This window comes from Phyllobates terribilis, unplaced genomic scaffold (genome assembly GCF_046119375.1).
Source record: "Phyllobates terribilis strain yellow unplaced genomic scaffold, ASM4611937v1 Scaffold_2__4_contigs__length_985480577, whole genome shotgun sequence".
Classification (NCBI taxonomy): Eukaryota; Metazoa; Chordata; class Amphibia; order Anura; family Dendrobatidae; genus Phyllobates; species Phyllobates terribilis.
Genome location: NW_027362762.1, coordinates 126,677,364 through 126,701,549, shown reverse-complemented (window position 1 = coordinate 126,701,549; position 24,186 = coordinate 126,677,364). Strand labels below are relative to the sequence as shown.

General features: G+C 45.0%; 1 protein-coding gene across 2 annotated transcripts in view; it reads left to right on the top strand.

Annotated features, from left to right (window-relative positions):
- The window catches only part of STOML3 (stomatin like 3), a 67,090-nt gene that overhangs the window by 20,585 nt on the left and 22,319 nt on the right, over positions 1-24,186 (top strand). Inside the window, exons 2-6 of one of the 2 annotated variants that reach the window (XM_073662575.1) lie at positions 1,387-1,456; positions 4,672-4,775; positions 4,864-4,936; positions 6,241-6,323; positions 8,427-8,630. In XM_073662575.1, the coding sequence (XP_073518676.1) occupies positions 1,393-1,456; positions 4,672-4,775; positions 4,864-4,936; positions 6,241-6,323; positions 8,427-8,630 (528 nt within the window). In that variant the 5' untranslated portion in view covers positions 1,387-1,392. The remainder of the gene's footprint in view (positions 1-1,386; positions 1,457-4,671; positions 4,776-4,863; positions 4,937-6,240; positions 6,324-8,426; positions 8,631-24,186) is intronic. The other variant, XM_073662576.1, reaches the window with a different exon arrangement.

Genomic DNA, 24,186 nt, shown 5'->3' with positions numbered 1-24,186 from the left:
GAACAACAGCAAAACCGACGGTGAGGCCACTTCAGGAAAATGACCTGAAGCGGCTTCGTCTGGGAAAACTTGGTGGGTCCACAGGCATCTTAAGGATGTCATGTGCACATACCCTAATACTATGTCCCATTCTTTTGTTCCCCCTGTAGTAACAGTGCACCCACTACTAGCAAGATCACTTTGTACCTCCATATAGTAATAAACCCCCACTGTATGTCTGGCTATATTAATAATGACTCCATGTGTTAATAATGCCCCCTTGGTACCTCCCTGTGTTAATACCACCTTGTTACCTCCCTGTGTTAAAAATGTCCCCTTGTTACCTCCCTGTGTTAATAATGTCTCCTTGGTACCTTCTTGTGTTAATAATGCCCCCTTAGTACCTCCCCTTGGTACTACCATGTGTTAATAATGCCCCCTTGGTACCTCCTTGTGTTAATAATGCCCCCATTGGTACCCCTCTGTGTTAATAAAGCCCCCTTGGTACCTCCTTGTGTTAACAATGCCCCCTTGGTACCTCCTTGTGTTAATAATACCCCCTTGGTACCTCCTTGTGTTAATAATACCCCCTTGGTACCTCCTTGTGTTAATAATGCCCCTTTGGTACCTCCTTGTGTTAATAATGCCCACTTGGTACCTCCTTGTGTTAATAATGCCCCCTTGGTACCTCCTTGTGTTAATAATGCCCCCTTGGTACCTCCCTGTGTTAATAATGCCCCCTTGGTACCTCCTTGTGTTAATAATGCCCCCTTGGTACCTCCTTGTGTTAATAATGCCCCCTTGTTACCTCCTTGTGTTAATAATGCCCCCTTGGTACCTCCTTGTGTTAATAATACCCCCTTGGTACCTCCTTGTGTTAATAATACCCCCTTGGTACCTCCTTATGTTAATAATGCCCCCTTGGTACCTCCTTGTGTTAATAATGCCCCCTTGGTACCTCCTTGTGTTAATAATGCCCCCTTGGTACCTCCTTGTGTTAATAATGCCCCCTTGGTACCTCCTTGTGTTAATAATGCCCCCTTGGTACCTCCCTGTGTTAATAATGCCCCCTTGGTACCTCCTTGTGTTAATAATGCCCCCTTGGTACCTCCTTGTGTTAATAGTGCCCCCTTGGTACCTCATTGTGTTAATAATGCCCCCATTGGTACCCCTCTGTATTAATAATGCCCCCTTGGTACCTCCCTGTGTTAATAATGCCACCTTTGAGACTCAATATATTAATAATACCCCCTTTGAGTCTCTATATATTCATAATGCTCTCTTGTGCCTTAATATACTGATAATACCCCTGTGGGGCTCCATAAGTTAATAATGCTACCTTCATGCCTCTATGTATTTATCAGTAATGCCCTCTTTGATACAATATAACCCATTTCCTCTAAACAGGAAACCATGGAGGGGAATACAGGGTCTCCCGTTCCTAAACACAAGAGAGAAGCAAAAGATGAGTTGATTGGTAAGTACTCACCCCTACCTAAATGTTACTGAGATGATATCTACTATAGGCTTGCCTTCATGTTTCAATGTTGTATTCTATTTGTAAAGCTGCCCAAACCCAACAAGACTGAGATGTCTCCTGTTGACCTTAGATGAGAGAATAATGAGATTATAAAATACTCCAAAATTTCTAATCTCTTCCAATGCCACCGAGACCTTTCAGCAATTAACAGCTTCTTTCACTTTTATCTATGGTGTTTATGACATGTCTGTTTTGAGTGTGAATAAGAGACTTGAGGTTGATGATGAATTTGGCATTGAACATACATTCTTCTTATTAAACTATGGTGTTCAAATGCCTTCAAGGGAATCTGTCAGCAGGTTTTTGCTATGTAATCTGAGCACAGCATCAGGTAGGGGCTGAAAACAGATTTCAGGGATGTGTCACTTATTAGGTTGTGTGTTGTTGTTTCTATACAATGAGTGTTTTATCACCAGGAGATTATCACTGCCCAGACTAGCTCCCAGGTGCCAAGTGGTCCGACCACGCCCCCCTCCTCTGATAAGCATCTCGCTGACTATCAACAATGTACATAGACAGCCTGGTGTGGTTGGGGGTCAGCTTTCTGAGCTTTGCTACATCTAAGAGCCCTGATTGTGTCACAACTGCTGTACCAAGTAAACTAAGTGATACATCGCTGGAATCAGGGTCTCTTTCCCTACATCATGCTGCTGTCATATGAGGTAGCAAAAACCTGCTGACAGATTCCCTTTAAATAGATAAGGAAGGGTGGTTGCTTTTCTGACGTGTCTGAGCCTGTGTATGGGGGAATCGGGAGAAAAAGCTGCGGTGAAATGAGTATTCGGCCAAAAGTTTTCTAATTGTATTTGGGGGTTTTAGAATTTTTTTAACCGTATACACGAAAAAGTGTTTTCTAAACTAGACAATCCCTTAAAAGTCCAGACCTAAGTAGCCACACACCTAATGCGGAGCCTGCTAAGTTGGGTTTGGGGAAAGTAATTGTTGTTCTTCCTTATCAGCTACATGGAACCTGCTGCTTTTAAAACTTTATTCCGCTCATGTTCATAAGTAATGAAGGGCAAACAAGAGAATCTGTGTACTTTAAAATATGCCAAAGTGCAAATAATCAGAGGTACAATAATTCACAGAGGTGACAACAAAAACACATTCTGTATAAACCCTGCAGGGAATAATATGTCGGCTTTCTGCAAATTCCCGATTTAAAAAATGTAAAGAATTTTCATATGAAGTTTAAAATAGAAATAGATGCCATTGTTTACATTGTAGATATATTCACGTCTCCATAACTCAATATATCATATTTTTTCAGTCCTATGCATGAAAGACAAGGGTCTCCATAGGAAATATCACACTGCACCCTCTATCATGGTGCTGGGAATTACAACCCAAGGTAAAGAATTAGTACTAGGCCAGGTTCACGGTCCATAAAAAGATGGCAATAAATCATGCATAATTGAGACTGTAAGTTTGCAGTCAATTACGGGCATTGCGGTCTGTATACTGACCGTGAAATATGGACATCTCAGCTTAGCATTTTTGGTATTTTTGCTCTTGGGACTCCTCGCACCCTACATTTTGCACCTGATAAGCTGGCAGCTTATCATCATTCTTATTACTGATTTATCAGTCGTCAAATAGAATTACTAAGAAAAACTGATTGGTGCTCAAGGATATGAGAGTCTGAAGGAGAAACCAAGCAGGTTAAGGAAAGTCACACATGACGAGGCGGGGATTGAAGGTTTTCATTGATCCAGAAGTTTTTTAAGGTTATAAAAAATTGTCAAAAGGAGGAAATGCCCCATTGGCCTCTGTTGACTGTCCTGTGGAGATGACATGGCGTCTATCCATGTGCCATTGCAGCCAGTCACTATCCTCAGTGGTTTTGCATTACTGTATCTCGGAAAAGGCTATTTTTCTAAACCTGGATAACCCCTTTTTATGCAGGTCTGTTTTTTTCTCTGTTCAGTTGTGGTCTGCCCTTTCGTTTATGGGTAACTAACATTTGAAAAATCTTCTGACGTCATAGTGAAATGGCAGAGCATTGCTCTTTGGAGAGCAGAGTCTTGAGAAGCTTTTTTTATCGGTCTTCAGCTCGGGCTCGAGCCATGGCGGCTTGATCAATGAACACTGTAGTAATATCAATCTTGTCCAAGCCTAGATAGGTCCACCAGGGTCTTCTCCGCTGTTATCTTGATAGTAGCAAGCCATTAGGTTGCTGGCCTTCCTCTTCGCCTTGTTCCTTCTATTCTTCGAACCATGATGTCCTTCTCCAGTGATTGATCTCTTCATATGATGTGTCCAAAGTTGGCAAGTTGTAGCTTGGTGATCCTTGCTTCAAGCAGTATGTCTGGCTTGATTTGTTCTAAAATTGGCTTGTTGAGACACTGCGCTATGCTACCTGAGATGGTACGGGTCACGAAACTATAATACTATGACCCTTTGGCTTTGCTCAGCTCTCCTTAGAGACATGGGTACAGTGGTGTACTGGTTCATATACCTGGCTATGGATCCATAAACCGCTCAGACTAAATCTTTGTGTAGAGCCGAGCAAAGCCAGTCTGGCACCGAGGTCACAGTGTTTCTGTCCCTGAGGCCAGGGTCAGATAAGCATCTGAAAAATAGTTCAAGTTTCATCCCCAAAACTTGGATGATATTCATCGATATTGTTATCCGTGTGCTATCCATGTGTCTATTTTTTATGCCCATGTGGCATCTGTTTTTATACATCAACATTTTAAAATGTGCATCATAAAATACTTTCCTATGTAAATAATGCAAATTTATCTGTAATAATCGGATGCTATTAGGTTGATCTGTATGGGATCTGATTTTTTGCACACCCCTAGGCTTGTATAGGTGATTCTCAGCCAATACTCAGAAATGAATAGTAGACGCTGCAATGTTTTTCACACTGATACTTATCAAAGACCGTTATTTATCAAAACTCTTTAAATGCAGGATAACAAAAATTGATTCCGAAATGTGGACTGTAAGAACCAACCAAAGTGTGTAAGTCAGAATGTACTGTGGTGTTATAACATACAAGAAGGATGTAGGACTTTACAATGGGTTAGAGGAAAAAGGCCTATCGAGCTGATCCAGTTCTGATTACATCTGTATCTATAGCTACAGAATATCCAATGCGGTTTCATTTGCCCTTTTGGATCATAGCTCATATTTGTGTTTTGTAGATGCCATGAAAGGAGATATTGGTGTTTGTGGCTGGATCATTCTGTTAGTCTCCGCTCTACTGACGGCCATCACCTTCCCTTTTTCCATTTGGTTCTGTGTTAAGGTAACTCAAGTCATTACTGTAAATTCCTACTCAGAGCTACAACCTGGTCATGCCATCTTAATTATTATATTGTACGTCAATATTCTAGATTATTAAGGAATATGAACGCGCTGTGGTGTTTAGGCTCGGACGTATAATCTCCGGAAAAGCCCGAGGACCAGGTAAGGTCTGCCTAATATAATAAGAGACGATTTATGCTCTCTCCATGTTTAATTTGTACTTTAAAAAGCAATGACTAATAATTTATTTTACTGTTTTGATATTTTTTGCCTTTTACAATGTTCTGCCTCTTGTGGTGTTTTATGCCCACACTTACCTTGCACTAATCCTATTAGGCTCATTTCTCATGATGCGAAAAAAACGCATTCTCAGTTCTGCTGGTTGTTATTGGGAACAGTAGATAAGACTAACAGCTTAGCTGAGCCTCTATGTCCCTGTGAGAGAGATGATGGTCATAAATGCGAGATAAATGGCTCAGTGGTTAGCATTTCAGCCTTGGAGCTCTGGGGTACTTGGTTCAAATCCCACCAAGGACAACATCTGCAAGGAGTTTGTATGTTCTCCTCTTGTTTGTGTGGGTTTCCTCCGGGTTCTCCGGTTTCCTCCCACACTCCGGAGACATACTGATAGGAAATGTAGATTGTGAGCCCCATTGGGGACAGCGATGATGTCTGTAAAGTGCTGTGGAAATAATGGCGCTATGTAAGTGAGTAAAATAAATAAATATCTGAATGTCTAGTCTGAGGATATGTACATTTGTAGTTTGGGGTCTGATCTTAGGTCAGTAAACAGAGGTGTCTGATCGGGGTATGTATTTTTTAGGTAGTTTGGTCTGGGGGTTGTAGATGGGGACCAGATTTAGGAATGTAATTTATAGGGTGCCTATAAATAGGGGAAGCCTAGTTTAGGATCTGTAAAACAGGGGATACCTAGTTTGGGGTCTGTAAACAGTGTGGTCTGGGGGCTTTATGTTTAAGTGGGCATGTATTTAATTAAAATATTTTTTAGGAGCTCTGGTATACTTTTTTAGTTTAGGAGGTTTGGGGGAACATGTATATTTTATGGATCTGTTTTTTGGTTAGGTGGTCTGGAATGGGGTCTGTGTTCTTTAAGGGGGTCTGGTGTGTAGGTAGTATCTATTAATTTTGGTTGTGTGCAGAAGGGGGTACACGTATTTGGTTGCGTGTTACTCAGATCTGTTGGGGACATGTCTATTTAAATGATCAGGGCATAAATCTCAAAAATGTTGTACCCTGATCTGCCACTTTATGTCCTCACCCCTTGACTTTGATGTTTTTTTCAAAACATAACAAATATAACTATGGCATTGCAGAGGTGACAGGTTGTAACAAGCCGGCTAACCCAGGCTATTGGCCCTGCAGGGTATGGATGTCGTCGTGTAGACCTAATGTGTAGCATAAATACCCAGAATGTTCTTTACTGACACTCCTTTCTCTGTACACAGGGCTGATGTTCATTCTTCCCTGCACAGATACCTTTATTAAAGTGGATCTTAGAGTTATATCATTTGCAATCCCTCCACAAGAGGTAGGTGTGCAGAAATATCCTGTGATGGTTCTATGACTGGTTAGTCCTGCAGAACACAGAAAACATGTTCCCTTTAGTGATGGGCGAGCGTGCATCGGGGTGCTCGATCGAGTAGAGAGCAGTGCAGGATATCACGTGTGCTCGGATGCCCGTAAGTGCAATTATCTGAGCCGGGTGGAGAGAGACAATTTTTCCATCCTCTGGAAAAATGCTTGAGTTTGCCATTGACTTCCATTATGCTCGCTATTCCAGTCAAGGACGTCCGAGCGTCTAACGTGCTCGAATCGAGTACCGAGCACTGAAGCATTTCAGTGCTCGATCAACATTAGTTCCCTTATGATAGGGCTGAATATAGACAGCACAGGCCCACATGTAAGATCTGTACATCAGAGCACCCTCATTATAATATAATATACGCTTGTAGTTTTTAATGACATTGGCTATGTATTTGGGGTCGTTGTCCTGCTGCAGAATAAATTTGGAGCCAATCAGAGGTCTCCCTGATGGTATTGTATGATGGGTAAGTATCTGCTTTGTATTTCTCAACACTGAGAACATCAAGAAATGGGCAACACTGATGACCGCAGCTGAAGTTGTCAACCAAGGAAATTAGTGCAGCAGATGAAAGACACATTATGATTACTTAATTTCTATAAGATATTCAGCAGTGCCATCAGCTCAGACCTGGTAGCAACAGTGGGACCCAGCTACACCCATCTACCCATGTACACAGAAGACTGACCAGAAGTGGTCTTCATGGAAGAATTGCGACCAAAAAACATAATTTTGAAAAGGAAATGAGGCCAAGAGATTCAACTATTCGCAAAAGCATAGGAAATGGTGTGCAGAAAATTGGCAGCAGGTGCTCTGGACTAACCAGTGAAATATTTGTCTGTAACATAAGGCAGTTTGTTCTCCAAAGGGCTAGAGACTGAGCGATCTAATTATTTGTGGCTACAAGCAACAGTGAGGAATGGTGGAGGGTCCTTGCAAGTTTGGGGCTACATTTCAGCAAGTGGAGTTGGGGATTTGATCAGGAATAATGGTGTCCTTGATGCTGAGAAATGCAGGCAGAGACTTATGCATTATGTACTACCATGATGGCGTCTGATCGGCTCCAAACTTGTTCTGCAGCAGGTTAATGACCCCAAACATACCGCCAATGTTATTAAGAACTATTTTCAGCAAAATGAACAAAAAGTCCTGGAAGCGATGATATGGCCCCCACAGAGCCCTGATTTTAACATCACAGAGACAATAGGATTTGCACAAGCGGCATGCACAGAAGATCTGTGGATCCTTCAAAAACTGTGTGCAAGTGTGCCTAGAAGAACTGATGCTGTTTCAAAAGCGAAGGGCGGTCACACCAAATATTTATCTTATTTAGATTTCTATTTTTGAAAGTATTCTTACTTGTTGGCATTTTTTCACATCTGCCTAAAACAATACTGTATATTTGGGTGGTTTTTCATCAAAGTTCTTCTTTAAAATTAACCATTGTCTGTGACCAGGTCAGGTTATGTAATGGCCATGACCTGATCATGTGACAAGAGAATGCTTTTGGGATTTTTTGCCATTTTTTGTAATTTCCCATTTAGGATAATCTGTATAAGAATATTATCCATGCAAAAAAAACAGCTGTAAGTTCCAATAAAATAAATTTTATTCGAATATCATTAAAATATCATCATGGCAGTACTGTAAAACAAGATGCTGACGCGTTTCGACCTTCTGGTCTTAGTTGTAACATGTCACAACTAAGACAGGAAGATCGAAATGCATCAATATTACAACTATGACCAAAAGGTCGAAACGCGTCATCATCATGTCTTACTCTCCTGCCATGATGATGGTGTTATAAATTCTGTTTTTCAGTTTCATCAGATTAGAAAGAAATGAAATGTAAGCAGTGACAGCCCTTATCACTTGGTGAATAACACAGCGCACTGAACAGATCCTACGGAATTATATTGCGAGTCTGTCCTGTTTTACTAGGAATAGTAGTGATGTCTGCTATGGTGTTTATTTCTGGGACAGAATCTGCTAAGGAGGCTCCAACGCTGATGAGTACTTATTGTGAGTTTATCTGATTTTTTTTTTTAGATTCTTACTAAGGATTCAGTGACGACCACAGTGGATGGAGTTGTGTACTACAAGATTGAGCATGCCATCAAATCTGTGGCAAATGTTAACAACGTTCACCTAGCCACTGCCCAGCTGGCACAGACAACGCTGAGGAACATCTTAGGAACACAAACGCTTTCCAGCATCTTGTCAAACCGTGAGGAGATTGCCCACAACATTCAGGTGAGTCCTGATTTCCTGTAGATTGTTTTCTGTGGTCCATATTTCTTCTGCCAGTTCTGTCCATCCTCTGGGTAATAGGAGTAACCTTGAGCCATGTGGCACTGTGCTTATAGGAAGACTTAGGCCTATGTGATAATCCTCCATAGACCTCAATATAAAGCTGTGCTCAGGTGTGAAAAGGGAAGACTGGCACGCAACATACAATATTTTTAGTGCATTTGAGAAAAGGGTTTTGTTCAAAACTATACGGGGTGCAGAGTTTAAAATCACTTTTGGGCCCTAGGGCCTGAGGGGCTCAATAACCATGTAAGGAGACATTGCTGCTTATTTCTCTGTACTGTGATATCACTATGGTCGTCAGTCATAAGTTGTGATATTCTTTTATCCCTGTGCTGTGACATCACTTGCACATTATTCCCGTATGGTAGCATCACTGTGTAAGAAGTCTAGGGTTGAGCGAGTATGTTCTATTAACCCTTTCGGCCAGTATGCTCGGGCCGAGCTCCGAGTATTTATAGCTGCTCGGTGATATGGTTGAATCGCTCCCGTGTGCATGATTTGCAACTGTTTGACAGTTTTATTACATGGGAGGAATGTCTATTTCTTACACATTCCTCACATGTAATAAAACTGTCAAACAGTTGCAAATCATGCACACGGGAGCGATTCAACCATATCACTGAGCAGCTGTAAATACTCGGAGCTCAGCCCGAGCATACTCAGACAGAACATACTCACTCAACCCTAGTAAGAACCCTTCCCATGATTTCCCATGTGTTTGACTATATTTGCTATTCTTGTTTTGTAACATTACTTAGTATCTGAATTGTGAGTTCTCTGCTGTATTATCATTGTATTGTGATTTGACTGTGTTTATGATCCCTCTACTGTGACATCACTGTGCTTATTATCCTTGTAATGTGATCAACTGTGTATGTTATTACCATACTGTGAAATCACTATATTGTTTATAAACCCTTTACTGTTTATTATCCTTGTCCTGTGACATCACTGTGTATATTATTTTACTTGGTATGTCACCTAGCTTTTCCAACCTGTGAAAGTTCTTACTTCTCCAGTTTTTAAACTGACCACTGCACTACTCCACTCACCACTTTTCTTTACGACCAGCCTGTTTACTCTGCCTGTAATATATCCTGCATCTGGCTCAATTGTAATTATCTGATAAAGATGAGCACAGGCCTCTCCCTTCTGTTTCATACCTGAATGCATTTGTTAGCAAATATATTGTAAGCAGTAAGTCTGCATGACGTAGTCTGTTGTGTATCATCTAAGTGCAGCACTTAAGTGTAATGCAATAAATTAGACCAAAATTGAACCAGAAGGGAACTGAAGACAACTGGATACACAGTCACAGTAAACAATGTTTCTGTTTGTTTTCACTTTCACCCCCATAGTCCTACACTTCCTACTAAACCCTCTAATTCCTATATCTAGTAATGAACTGATCATCTCTCCCTCCATCCTCCCCACCCATCTCACCTCTTCCTCAGAACTGTTCCTCAACATAAAATCCTCTGTATCCAAACACAGACAGCCATCTCATGCCCTCTCCTTCTGCCACCTACTAACACTTTCACTGCTCCACCTCACTGCCAGCGATATCTCTCCAAATCCTGGTCCTCCTCACCACATCCCCACAGTCACTTCTACCTCTCATTCACAATCTATCACAAATTTCCACAACCTTTCTAACCGTATACCTATTTGCCCAGCCCCTGCTTCTCCAGTCCCTCTAACAGGAGCTCTATGGAAAGCTTATGCTGTCTGCAACAAACTTTCATACATCCATAATCTTTTCATTACACAAACTTTCCTTCCTCTGCATCACCCCCTCTGACACAGCCTCCCCACCAGCCTCACTAAAGAACTGAGGCGGGCTTCCAGGGTTGCTGAATGGAGATGGAAAAGATCCAATTGCACCAAGCAATTCATCACATTTAAACAGTCCTTCACTACTTTCAAGTCCACACTCACTGCAGAAAAACAGACCTACTTGTAATCTCTCATATCCTCCCTGTCTCACAACCCTAAACAGCTATTCAACACTTTCAATTTTCTCCTCCGTCCCCCATAACCTCTCTCTCTCTCCTCTCATCTCAGCTGAAGACTTTGCCTCATTCTGCAAGCAGAAGATTGATAATATCAGACAAAGGGATAGGGAAGGGGAGGGAGAAAGGGTAGGAGCTCGGTTCGCTAGTGTAACGGGTCTGGGAGGCGGAACCTCTGAGCAACTATACAAGGGGGCGGTCCTTGTAAGGAAGCGGGTGGCTCCCAGGGAAGACTAGCAGGTAGTCACGGCAAATGACAGGGACAGTCTCTGGGTAGAAGGGCAGGTAGTCACGGCAAGTGACAGGGACAGTCTCTGGGTAGAGGGGCAGGTAGTCACAGCAAGTGACAGGGACAGTCTCTGGGTAGATTAGCAGACAGGTAGCAGGTGAACGCTCCCAGGTGAGCGGGCAAGAGTCTCTGGACGGGCAGTTGGTCACAGCAAGTGACGGCAGAGCCTCCAGGTAGGCTAGCAGGCAGGTAGCAGGTGAGAGCTCCCAGGTGAGCGGGCAAGAGTCTCTGGACTGGCAGGTGGTCACGGCAAGTGACGGCAGAGCCTCCAGGTAGGCTAGCAGGCAGGAAGCAGGTGAGCGCTCCCAGGTGAGCGGGCAAGAGTCTCTGGACTGGCAGGTGGTCACGGCAAGTGACGGCTGAGCCTCCAGGTAGGCTAGCAGGCAGGTAGCAGGTGAGCGCTCCCAGGTGAGCGGGCAAGAGTCTCTGGACTGGCAGGTGGTCACGGCAAGTGACGGCAGAGCCTCCAGGTAGGCTAGCAGGCAGGTAGCAGGTGAGCGCTCCCAGGTGAGCGGGCAAGAGTCTCTGGACTGGCAGGTGGTCACGGCAAGTGACGGCAGAGCCTCCAGGTAGGCTAGCAGGCAGGTAGCAGGTGAGCGCTCCCAAGTGAGCGGGCAGGCTGGTCCATAGACAGACTGACAGGTGTCGGAAGGCAGACCGTCGGACCGCAGGCTTGCAAGCAGGTAAGCGGATATCAGGCAGGTATCAAGCAGGAATCTGGCAGGTGACTGGCAGGTAACTGGTAACGGGTCCTGAGGGCTGAAGCAGAGTGAAGGCTTTGCAACAACATTGCTCGGGCACCTCCATTTTGGAGGAGGTGCCTTATATATGGTGAAGTCCTCCGGCCATTGGCCGGGGACTCCTTTGGACGGCGCGCGCGGCCCCTTTCAGAGAGGGGGAGCGCGCGCGCACGCGCCCTAAGCACAGTGGCCGGGAAGCAGCGCGCGCTGCCAGCAGAGCGGGAGGAGGACGCCGGGCACGGAGCGGAGAGGTGAGGGGAACAGCGTCCCTGCCTAGCAGGAGGCAGGGACGCCGACGCTACAGTATCCCCCCCTTTTTTAGGCCAGACAGAAATTTATCAAGGATGAGAGGGGCATGGATGTTTTCCCGGGGCTCCCACGTTCTCTCCTCAGGACCAAACCCCTTCCAATGTACCAGAAAAAAAGTTTTTTCCTCTTACCCTTTTGGTGGCCAGAATGTTCTCTACTTCAAACTCGTTTTCAGCGGAAACCGGAGCAGGAGGCGTACCTGTAGACTTGGAAAAAGAGTTAAGTACCACGGGTTTGAGGAGAGATACATGGAAGGAGTTAGGGATCCGCAAGTTGGCCGGGAGTTTCAATTTATAGGCCACTGGGTTGATTTGTTTGATAACTTCTAGTGGGCCGATGAACCGAGGCCCTAACTTGTAGGAAGGAATCTTGAGCCGGACATACTTGGACGAGAGCCAGACTTTATCTCCAGGACGGAATTGTGGAGGATCCAGGCGTTTTTTGTCAGCGTGTTTTTTCATCCGCTCGGACGACTGAAGGAGTGCGGATCGGGTACTCTCCCAAATGGAGGAAAATTTGCTAACGAGAGATTCCGCAGCCGGATTGTCCACCGAGGTGGAGACGGGAAATGGGATCCGAGGATGCTGACCGAAGACTACAAAAAACGGGGATTTGGAGGAAGATTCGCTCTCGTGATTATTGTAAGAGAATTCGGCCCATGGCAGGAGATCCACCCAGTCTGAATGGTGGGCATTAACGAAGTGCCGGAGGTAACTGGTCAGGATCTGATTGATCCGCTCCACTTGACCATTGGACTGTGGGTGGTATGCGGAGGAGAAGTCCAGGGTGACGTCTAGCAACTTACATGTGGCTCTCCAGAAGCGTGAGGTGAACTGAACCCCACGATCCGACACGATGTGGAGAGGCAGGCCATGGAGACGGAAGATGTGGCGGATAAAGTCTTTAGCCAGCTCGGGTGCAGACGGGAGGCCTGGCAGGGGAATGAAATGAGCCATTTTGGAAAAGCGGTCAGCGACCACCCAAATGACCGTACAACCGGCAGAGACAGGGAGATCTGTTATGAAGTCCATAGCTATATGCTGCCAGGGGGCAGCAGGTACTGGAAGAGGAAGGAGGCGACCGGCTGGCAGGTGTCTCGGAACCTTGTTGCGGGCGCAGGACACACAGGCAGAAACAAAGTCTATTACGTCCTTGTGCTGGGTAGGCCACCAGTAGTGCCGGGTGATAAGCTGGAGGGTCTTTTTCTGACCGGCGTGGCCAGCAAGCTTAGACGAGTTACCCCAGTGTAGGATCTTCTCCCGATCAGGTACCGTTACGAACGTCTTACCGGGAGGGAGACGATTTAGACTCACGGGGGCCACCTGAATTACTCTGGCGGGATCGATGATGTGTTTAGGTTCCTCCTCAAGATCAGACACCAGCAAGGATCGGGACAAGGCGTCAGCTTTGATGTTTTTGTCAGCCGGGCGAAAATGAAGAACAAAATCAAAGCGAGCAAAAAACAAGGACCACCGGGCTTGGCGCGGGTTAAGTCTCTGGGCACTCTGGAGGTAAGCCAAGTTCTTGTGGTCCGTGTAAATTATTACCGGGTGAAGAGCCCCCTCGAGCAGGTAACGCCACTCCTCCAATGCCAGCTTAATGGCCAATAACTCTCGGTCTTCTATAGAATAGTTGCGCTCGGAAGAGGAGAAGAGTTTGGAGAAGAAGCCGCAAGTTACCATTCTCCCGGAAGACGATTTTTGGGTAAGTACCGCTCCGGCTCCAGAGTAGGAGGCGTCAACTTCCAGGAAGAATTGCTTGTTGCCGTCCGGGCGATGCAGCACCGGGGCGGAAGAGAAAGCCTGTTTTAAGGAAAGAAAGGCTTCCTCAGCTTCGGGCGGCCATTCTCTGGGATTAGTGCCCTTACGGGTGAGCGCAGAGATTGGGGCAGTCCGGGAAGAGAAGTGCGGTATGAAGAGGCGGTAGTAGTTGGCGAAGCCCAGGAACCGCTGAATAGCCTTCAACCCCTCAGGTCGAGGCCACTTCTCGATGGCAGACAGTTCCTCAGGATCCATTCGTAGGCCGGTCTGAGAAATTATGTAGCCCAAAAACGGAAGCGAGGTCTGCTCAAAGAGGCACTTCTCATATTTAGCGTAGAGGTGGTTCTGCCTGAGCCTGAGCAGAACCTGACGAACATCCCTCCGGTGTGTGGGGAGATCCAGAGAGAAGACCAAGATGTCGTCCAGGTACACCACTACGCAGGAGTAGAGAAGGTCCCGGAAGATGTCATTGACCAACTCTTGAAAGACGGCGGGAGCGTTACACAGACCGAAGGGCATTACCAGGTATTCATAATGGCCGTCCCGGGTGTTGAATGCCGTCTTCCATTCATCCCCCTGACGGATACGGACCAGGTTATACGCCCCACGGAGGTCCAGCTTGGTGAAGATTCTAGCCCCCCTCAGACGGTCAAATAATTCCGGAATGAGCGGAAGGGGGTATTTATTCTTCACCGTGATCTGGTTAAGGCCTCTATAGTCTATACAGGGACGGAGTGAGCCGTCCTTCTTTTTGACGAAGAAGAAGCCTGCTCCCGCTGGGGAAGTAGATTTCTGGATGAATCCCTGGGCCAGATTCTCCTCAATATATTCTGACATGGATCGGGTCTCAGCAGCGGACAAAGGGTAAATGCGCCCATGGGGAGGAGTAGCGCCGGGCATCAGGTCGATCGGGCAGTCGTATGGTCTATGAGGGGGTAATGTCTCTGCCTCCTTTTTATTAAAGACGTCCACATACGACCAATAAGGAGCCGGAAGACCAGGTAGATTGGCTGGAGTAGGAGAAGGACGGACAGGATGGACGGGAACTAAACAAGTCTTATGGCAGTCCTGTCCCCAGCGAAGGACTTCTCCGGTCTGCCAATCAAGCACGGGTGCATGTCTCTGAAGCCAAGGTAGGCCTAGTAAGAGGGCGTGAGAGAGTCCAGGCAGAACATGAAAGAAGATGCTCTCAGAGTGCAGCATTCCCACCTGCAGGGTTATGGATTCGGTGATGAGTTGGATGGGATGTGGTAAGAGGCCCCCATCCACGGCAGCGACAGATAAGGGTACAGCTAGAGGTTTGGTGGGAATGCGGTATTTCTCTACCAGAGACTGAGAAATGAGATTTCCGGCAGCTCCAGAGTCAAGTTGGGCTAGTTCAAAATAACGGTTCTCCCCGCAGATGATAGAGACCGACAGCAACAGAGATGGAGAGGGTTTACTCTTGTCTAGGACGACCTCTCTGAGCGATCCTAGACACAGGCGTTTCCCGACCTCTTCGGGCAGGAACGGATCCGGTGCTCCTTACTGCCACAGTAGAAGCAGCTCCCCTCGGCACGGCATAACTCTTGACGAGTTTTGACCATCTTGGTCTGGTCGACCTGCATAGGCTCGGGTGAGTGCACCTGGGGAGTAGCGGGAGAAGTGACAGGTTTCTGAAAGGTAGAGGCTAGACGTGGAAACCTCCTCTCACGGGTGACCTCTTTGGTGCGTTCCTGGAACCGGATGTCAATCCGGGTGGCAAGAGTTATTAAGTCGTCGAGAGTGGTAGGTATGTCCCGACCGGCGAGTTCATCTTTAATACGGCCGGACAGACCCTCCCAAAAGACAGACACCAGGGCGTCATTATCCCAGGCCAGCTCCGAAGCAAGGGTACGGAACCGTATGGCATATTGGCCCACGGTGAGATTTCCTTGATGGAGGCGAAGCAGAGATGATGCGGATGAGGTCTTCCGTCCGGGTTCGTCAAAGACCTTCCAGAAAGCCGTGAGAAAGGCTGGCAGGTTGGACACCAGGGGGTCTCCTCTCTCCCATAGAGGATTTAGCCAAGCCAGTGCCTCTCCCGTGAGATGGGACATGATGAAGGCTACTTTGGCCCAGTCGGAGATAAACTGGTGGGACAGGAGTTCAAAGTGCAGGGTGCTCTGGTTTATGAAGCCCCGAGCTTGAGCGGGGTCGCCTCCGAAGCGAGGAGGTGCCGAAAGCCGGGGTCCGGGGCAGGAAGCCATGGTATTGGTGGGCAGCGGCGCTGCCGGGCTGCGAGTCATGACACTAGCGGTGGTTGCTGGTGGAGCAGTCAGAGTGTCCAGGCGAGAGTTGACATTCCGCAGGTGGCTCAGGATGGACTCCTGTTGGGACCTCTGACGGGACAGTTCATGACATAGGTCCGAGAGCGAGGGAGCTTGGGTGCCACCGGGTTCCATGGCCCGAGCAAACTGTAACGGGTCTGGGAGGCGGAACCTCTGAGCAACTATACAAGGGGGCGGTCCTTGTAAGGAAGCGGGTGGCTCCCAGGGAAGACGGGCAGGTAGTCACGGCAAGTGACAGGGACAGTCTCTGGGTAGAAGGGCAGGTAGTCACGGCAAGTGACAGGGACAGTCTCTGGGTAGAGGGGCAGGTAGTCACAGCAAGTGACAGGGACAGTCTCTGGGTAGACTAGCAGACAGGTAGCAGGTGAACGCTCCCAGGTGAGCGGGCAAGAGTCTCTGGACGGGCAGGTGGTCACAGCAAGTGACGGCAGAGCCTCCAGGTAGGCTAGCAGGCAGGTAGCAGGTGAGCGCTCCCAGGTGAGCGGGCAAGAGTCTCTGGACTGGCAGGTGGTCACGGCAAGTGACGGCAGAGCCTCCAGGTAGGCTAGCAGGCAAGAAGCAGGTGAGCGCTCCCAGGTGAGCGGGCAAGAGTCTCTGGACTGGCAGGTGGTCACGGCAAGTGACGGCAGATCCTCCAGGTAGGCTAGCAGGCAGGTAGCAGGTGAGCGCTCCCAGGTGAGCGGGCAAGAGTCTCTGGACTGGCAGGTGGTCACGGCAAGTGACGGCAGAGCCTCCAGGTAGGCTAGCAGGCAGGTAGCAGGTGAGCGCTCCCAGGTGAGCGGGCAAGAGTCTCTGGACTGGCAGGTGGTCACGGCAAGTGACGGCAGAGCCTCCAGGTAGGCTAGCAGGCAGGTAGCAGGTGAGCGCTCCGAGGTGAGCAGGCAGGCTGGTCCATAGACAGACTGACAGGTGTCGGAAGGCAGACCGTCGGACCGCAGGCTTGCAAGCAGGTAAGCGGATATCAGGCAGGTATCAAGCAGGAATCTGGCAGGTGACTGGCAGGTAACTGGTAACGGGACCTGAGGGCTGAAGCAGAGTGAAAGCTTTGCAACAACATTGCTCGGGCACCTCCATTTTGGAGGAGGTGCCTTATATATGGTGAAGTCCTCCGGCCATTGGCCGGGGACTCCTTAGGACGGCGCGCGCGGCCCCTTTAAGAGAGGGGGAGCGCGCGCGCGCGTGCCCTAAGCACAGTGACCGGGAAGCAGCGCGCGCTGCCAGCAGAGCGGGAGGAGGACGCCGGGTACGGAGCGGAGAGGTGCGGGGAACAGCGTCCCTGCCTAGCAGGAGGCAGGGACGCCGACGCTACAGCTAGAAAAGCATAAGAATCGTTGCAGGCAAATATAACTGGTAGGTGCTCTACCTGCTGGTGACTTCTGACAAGATTGCAGAGACGAAAAGGGGTAATTCCAGCACATCCTCTCAGGTAGAATAAAATCTTCTTTTTTAAAAAAAAGATTTTATTCTACCTGAGTGGATGTGCTGGATTTATCCCATTTCATCTCTGCAACATCAGACAAAGCTTTGGCATACAGTCCCCACAGCCCCTCATCATAACTACTCAGCCTTCCTCCTCCAAAATCAGCTTCTCTGCCATTACGGAAGATCAACTTTCCTCTCTACTCTCCAGATCACAAGTCACCACCTGTACACTTGACCTGATCCTATCCCACCTCATTTCAAACCTCACCACAGTCTTAATCACAACTCTAACCCATCTCTTCAACCTGTCACTAACAACTGGTGTCCTCCCTTCTTGCTTCAAACATGCCTCAATCACTTCCATCCTCAAAAGGCCCTCCCTTGACGCATCCTCTGTGTATCTGGCTTCCGACCACATCATTCCACTGAAACTGCCCTGACTAAAGTCACCAATGACCTACTAACTGCCAAATCCAAGCAATGCTACTCTGTTCTTCTCCTGGATCTATCTTCTGCCTTCGAAACAGTGGACCATTCCCTCTTACTACAGATTCTCTCATTTCTTGGCATCAAAGACTTGGCCCTGTATTGGATCTCTTCATACCTAACAGACTGGATATTCAGCATCTCCCACTCACACACCACCTCCTCATCTAGCCCCCTTATCAGTTGGTGTCCCCCAAGGTTCAGTTCTAGGGCCCCTGCTCTTTTCCATCTACTCCTTCGGCCTGGGACAGCTCATAGTCTCACGACTTTCAGTATCACCTCTATGCTGATGACACACAGATCTACCTCTCTGGACCTGAAATCACCTCCTTCCTAACCAGAATCCCACAATGTCTGTCTGTTATTTCATCTCTCTTCTCTGCTAGATTTCCAAAGCTTGACATGGACAAAACAAACTTCATCATCTTTCCCCCACTTCAGTCAACCTCCCTAACAGACCTATCCATCAAAGTCAACGGCTGCTCACTCTCCCCAGTCCCTCAAGCTCGCTGCTTCGGGGTAACCCTGGACTCTGATCTCTCCTTCAAACCAGTGTCCTCTCTCCTCTTGTACCAGTCGGTGACTTGTTTTGTTGAAGATTATTGTACTTGTGTTTTATTATGTATACCCCCTTTTCACATGTAAAGTGCCATGGAATAAATGGTGCTATAATAATAAATTATAATAATAATAATAGTATCTCTGTACTGTGATATCACTGTGTTTATTATCTCTCTACTGTGACATCACTGTGTGAATTATACCTTTACTGTGACATCACTTTGTCTATTCACAAAAAAGAAGGAATGCTGACAGCACTCACTAAGATGGACGCTCGTTCAAAGCCAGTATGATGTTGGGATAAACTTCAACTTTTGAAATGCATCACCCTGGACTGGACGCTGTTTGCTTGCCTCTATCACTATGTCTATTATCCCTGCTATGCGACATCACTGTGTATTATCCCTATATTTTGACATCACTCTGCTTATTATCTGTGTACTGTGACATCACTGTTGATTACTGCACTGTGATGTCACAGTGTGTATTATCCCTGTACTGTGACATCACTGTGTTTATTATCTCTGTACTGTGACATCACTGTGTGTATTATCTCTGTACTGTGACATCACTATATTTATTATCCCTGTACTGTGACATCACTGTGTTTATTTTTCCTGTACTGTGATATCATGGTTTATTATCCCTGTACTGTGACATCACTGTGTGTATTATCCCTGTACCGTGACATCACTGTGTTTATTATCTCTGTACTGTGACATCACTGTGTTTATTATCCCTGTACTGTGACATCACTGTGTGTATTATCTCTGTACTGTGACATCACTGTGTTGATTATCCCTGTACTGTGACATCACTGTGTTTATTATCTCTGTACTGTGACATCACTGTGTTTATTATCTCTGTACTGTGACATCACTATGTTTACTATCTCTGTACTGTGACATCACTGTGTTTATTATCTCTGTACTGTGACATCACTGTGTGTATTATCTCTGTACTGTGACATCACGGTATGTATTATCTCTGTACTGTGACATCACTGTGTTTATTATCTCTGTACTGTGACATCATTATGTTTTCTACCCCTGTACTGTGACATCACTGTGTGTATTATCCCTGTACTGTGACATCACTGTGTCTATTATCCCAGTACTGTGATATCACTGTGTGCATTATCTCTGTACTGTGACATCACTGTTTATTATCTCTGTACTGTGACATCACTGTGTGTATTATCTCTGTACTGTGACATCACTGTGTTTATTATCTCTGTACTGTGACATCACTGTGTGTATTATCTCTGTACTGTGACATCACTGTATGTATTATCTCTGTACTGTGACATCACTGTTTGTTATCTCTGTACTGTGACATCACTGTGTTTATTATCTCTGTGCTGTGACATCACTGTGTTTATTATCTCAGTACTGTGACATCACTGTGTTTATTATCTCTGTACTGTGACATCACTGTGTGTATTATCTCTGTACTGTGACATCACTGTGTTTATTATCCCTGTACTGTGACATCACTGTGTTTATTATCCCTGTACTGTGATATCATGGTTTATTATCCCTGTACTGTGACATCACTATGTTTTCTATCCCTGTACTGTGACATCACTGTGTGTATTATCCCTGTACTGTGACATCACTGTGTCTATTATCCCTGTACTGTGATATCACTGTGTTTATTATCTCTGTACTGTGACATCACTGTGCTTATTATCCCTGTACTGTGACATCACTGTGTTCATTATCTCTGTACTGTGACATCACTGTTTACTATCTCTGTACTGTGACATCACTGTGTTTATTATCTCTGTACTGTGACATCACTGTGTGTATTATCTCTGTACTGTGACATCACTGTATGTATTATCTCTGTACTGTGACATCACTGTTTATTATCTCTGTACTGTGACATCATTGTGTTTATTATCTCTGTGCTGTGACATCACTGTGTTTATTATCTCAGTATTGTGACATCACTGTGTTTGTTATCTCTGTACTGTAACATCACTGTGTGTATTATCTCTGTACTGTGACATCACTGTGTTTATTATCCCTGTACTGTGACATCACTGTGTTTATTATTCCTGTACTGTGACATCACTGTGTTTATTATCTCTGTCCTGTGACATCACTGTGTTTATTATTTCTGTACTGTGACATCACTGTGTGTATTATCTCTGTACTGTGACATCACTGTGTTTATTATCCCTGTACTGTGATATCATGGTTTATTATCCCTGTACTGTGACATCACTATGTTTTCTATCCCTGTACTGTGACATCACTGTGTGTATTATCCCTGTACTGTGACATCACTGTGTCTATTATCCCTGTACTGTGATATCACTGTGTGTATTATCTCTGTACTGTGACATCACTGTTTATTATCTCTGTACTGTGACATCACTGTGTGTATTATCTCTGTACTGTGACATCACTGTGCGTATTATCTCTGTACTGTGACATCACTATGTTTACTATCTCTGTACTGTGACATCACTGTGTTTTTAATCCCTGTACTGTGACATCACTGTGTTTTTAATCCCTGTACTGTGACATCACTGTGTTTATTATCCCTGTACTGTGACAACACTGCGTTTATTATCTCTGTACTGTGACATCACTATGTTTATTATCTCTGTACTGTGACATCACTGTGTGTATTATCTCTGTACTGTGACATCACTGTGTGTATTATCTCTGTACTGTGACATCACTGTGTATATTATCCCTGTACTGTGACATCACTGTGTGTATTATCTCTGTACTGTGACATCACTGTGTGTATTATCTCTGTACTGTGACATCACTGTGTTTATTGTCTCTGTACTGTGACATAACTGTGTTTTGATCCCTGTACTGTGACATCACTGTTTATTATTCCTGTACTGTGACACTGTGTTTATTATCTCTGTACTGTGACATCACTGTGTGTATTATCTCTGTACTGTGACATCACTGTGTGTATTATCTCTGTACTGTGACATCACCATGTGTATTAACTCTTTACTGTGACATAACTGTGTTTTTGATCCCTGTACTGTGACATCACTGTTTATTATTCCTGTACTGTGACACTGTGTTTATTATCTCTGTACTGTGACATCACTGTGTGTATTATCTCTGTACTGTGACATCACTGTGTGTATTATCTCTGTACTGTGACATCACCATGTGTATTAACTCTTTACTGTGACATCACTATGTTTATTATCTCTGTACTGTGACATCACTGTGTTATCTCTGTACTGTGACATCCCTGTGTGTATTATCTCTGTACTGTGACATCACTGTGTGTATTATCTCTGTACTGTGACATCACTGTGTTTATTATCTCTGTACTGTGACAGCACTATATTTACTATCTCTGTACTGTGACATCACTGTGTGTATTATCTCTGTACTGTGACATCACTGTGTGCATTATCTCTGTACTGTGACATTACTGTGTATATTATCCCTGTACTGTGATATCACTGTGTGTATTCTCTGTACTGTAACACCCCTGTGTGTATTATCTCTGTACTGTGACATCACTGTGTATATTATCCCTGTACTGTGATATCACTGTGTGTATTATCTCTGTACTGTGACATCACTGTGTTTATTATCTCTGTACTGTGACATCACTGTGTTTACTATCTCTGTACTGCGACATCACTATGGTTATTATCCCTGTACTGTGACATCACTGTGTGTATTATCTCTGTACTGTGACATCACTGTGTTTATTATCCCTGTACTGTGACATCACTGTGCTTATTATCTCTGTACTGTGATATCACTATGGTTATTATCCCTGTACTGTGATATCACTGTTTATTATCTCTGTACTGTGAGATCATTGTGTGTATTATCCCTGTACTGTGACATCACTGTGTTTATTATCTCTGTACTGTGACATCACTGTGTTTATTATCTCTGTACTGTGACATCACTGTGTTTATTATCTCTGTACTGTGACATCACTGTTTATTATCTCTGAACTGTGACATCACTGTGTTTATTATCCCTGTACTGTGACATCACTGTTTATTATCTCAGTACTGTGACATCACTGTGTGTATTATCTCTGTACTGTGACATCACTGTGTTTATTATCTCTGTACTGTGACATCACTGTGTTTATTATCTCTGTACTGTGACATCACTGTGTTTATTAACTCTGCACTGTGACATCACTGTTTATTATCCCTGTACTGTGACATCACTGTGTTTATTATCTCTGTACTGTGACATCACTGTGTTTATTTTCTATGTACTGTGACATCACTGTGTTTATTATCTCTGTACTGTGACATCACTGTGTGTATTATCTCTGTACTGTGACATCATTGTTTATTATCGTTGAACTGTGACATCAATGTGTTTATTATCCCTGTACTGTGACATCACTGTGTTTATTATCGCAGTACTGTGACATCACTGTGTGTATTATCTCTGTACTGTGACATCACTGTTTATTATCCCTGTACTGTGACATCACTGTGTTTATTTTCTCTGTACTGTGACACCACTGTGTTTATTATCTATGTACTGTGACATCACTGTCTTTATTTTTCCTGTACTGTGATATCATGGTTTATTATCTCTGTACTGTGATATTATGGTTTATTATTCCTGTACTGTGACATCACTGTGTTTATTATCTCTTTACTGTGACATCACTGTGTGTACTATCTCTCTACTGTGACATCACTGTGTTTATTATCCCTGTACTGTGACATCACTGTGTTTATTATCTCTGTACTGTGACATCGCTGTGTGTATTATCTCTGTACTGTGACATCACTGTTTATTATCTCTGAACTGTGACATCACTGTGTATATTATCCCTGTACTGTGATATCACTGTGTGTATTATCTCTGTACTGTGACATCACTGTGTTTATTATCTCTGTACTGTGACATCACTGTGTTTACTATCTCTGTACTGCGACATCACTATGGTTATTATCCCTGTACTGTGACATCACTGTGTGTATTATCTCTGTACTGTGACATCACTGTGTTTATTATCCCTGTACTGTGACATCACTGTGCTTATTATCTCTGTACTGTGATATCACTATGGTTATTATCCCTGTACTGTGATATCACTGTTTATTATCTCTGTACTGTGAGATCATTGTGTGTATTATCCCTGTACTGTGACATCACTGTGTTTATTATCTCTGTACTGTGACATCACTGTGTTTATTATCTCTGTACTGTGACATCGCTGTGTGTATTATCTCTGTACTGTGACATCACTGTTTATTATCTCTGAACTGTGACATCACTGTGTTTATTATCCCTGTACTGTGACATCACTGTTTATTATCTCAGTACTGTGACATCACTGTGTGTATTATCTCTGTACTGTGACATCACTGTGTTTATTATCTCTGTACTGTGACATCACTGTGTTTATTATCTCTGTACTGTGACATCACTATGTTTATTATCTCTGTACTGTGACATCACTGTGTTTATTAACTCTGTACTGTGACATCACTGTTTATTATCCCTGTACTGTGATATCACTGTGTTTATTATCTCTTTACTGTGACATCACTGTGTGTATTATCTCTGTACTGTGACATCATTGTTTATTATCGTTGAACTGTGACATCAATGTGTTTATTATC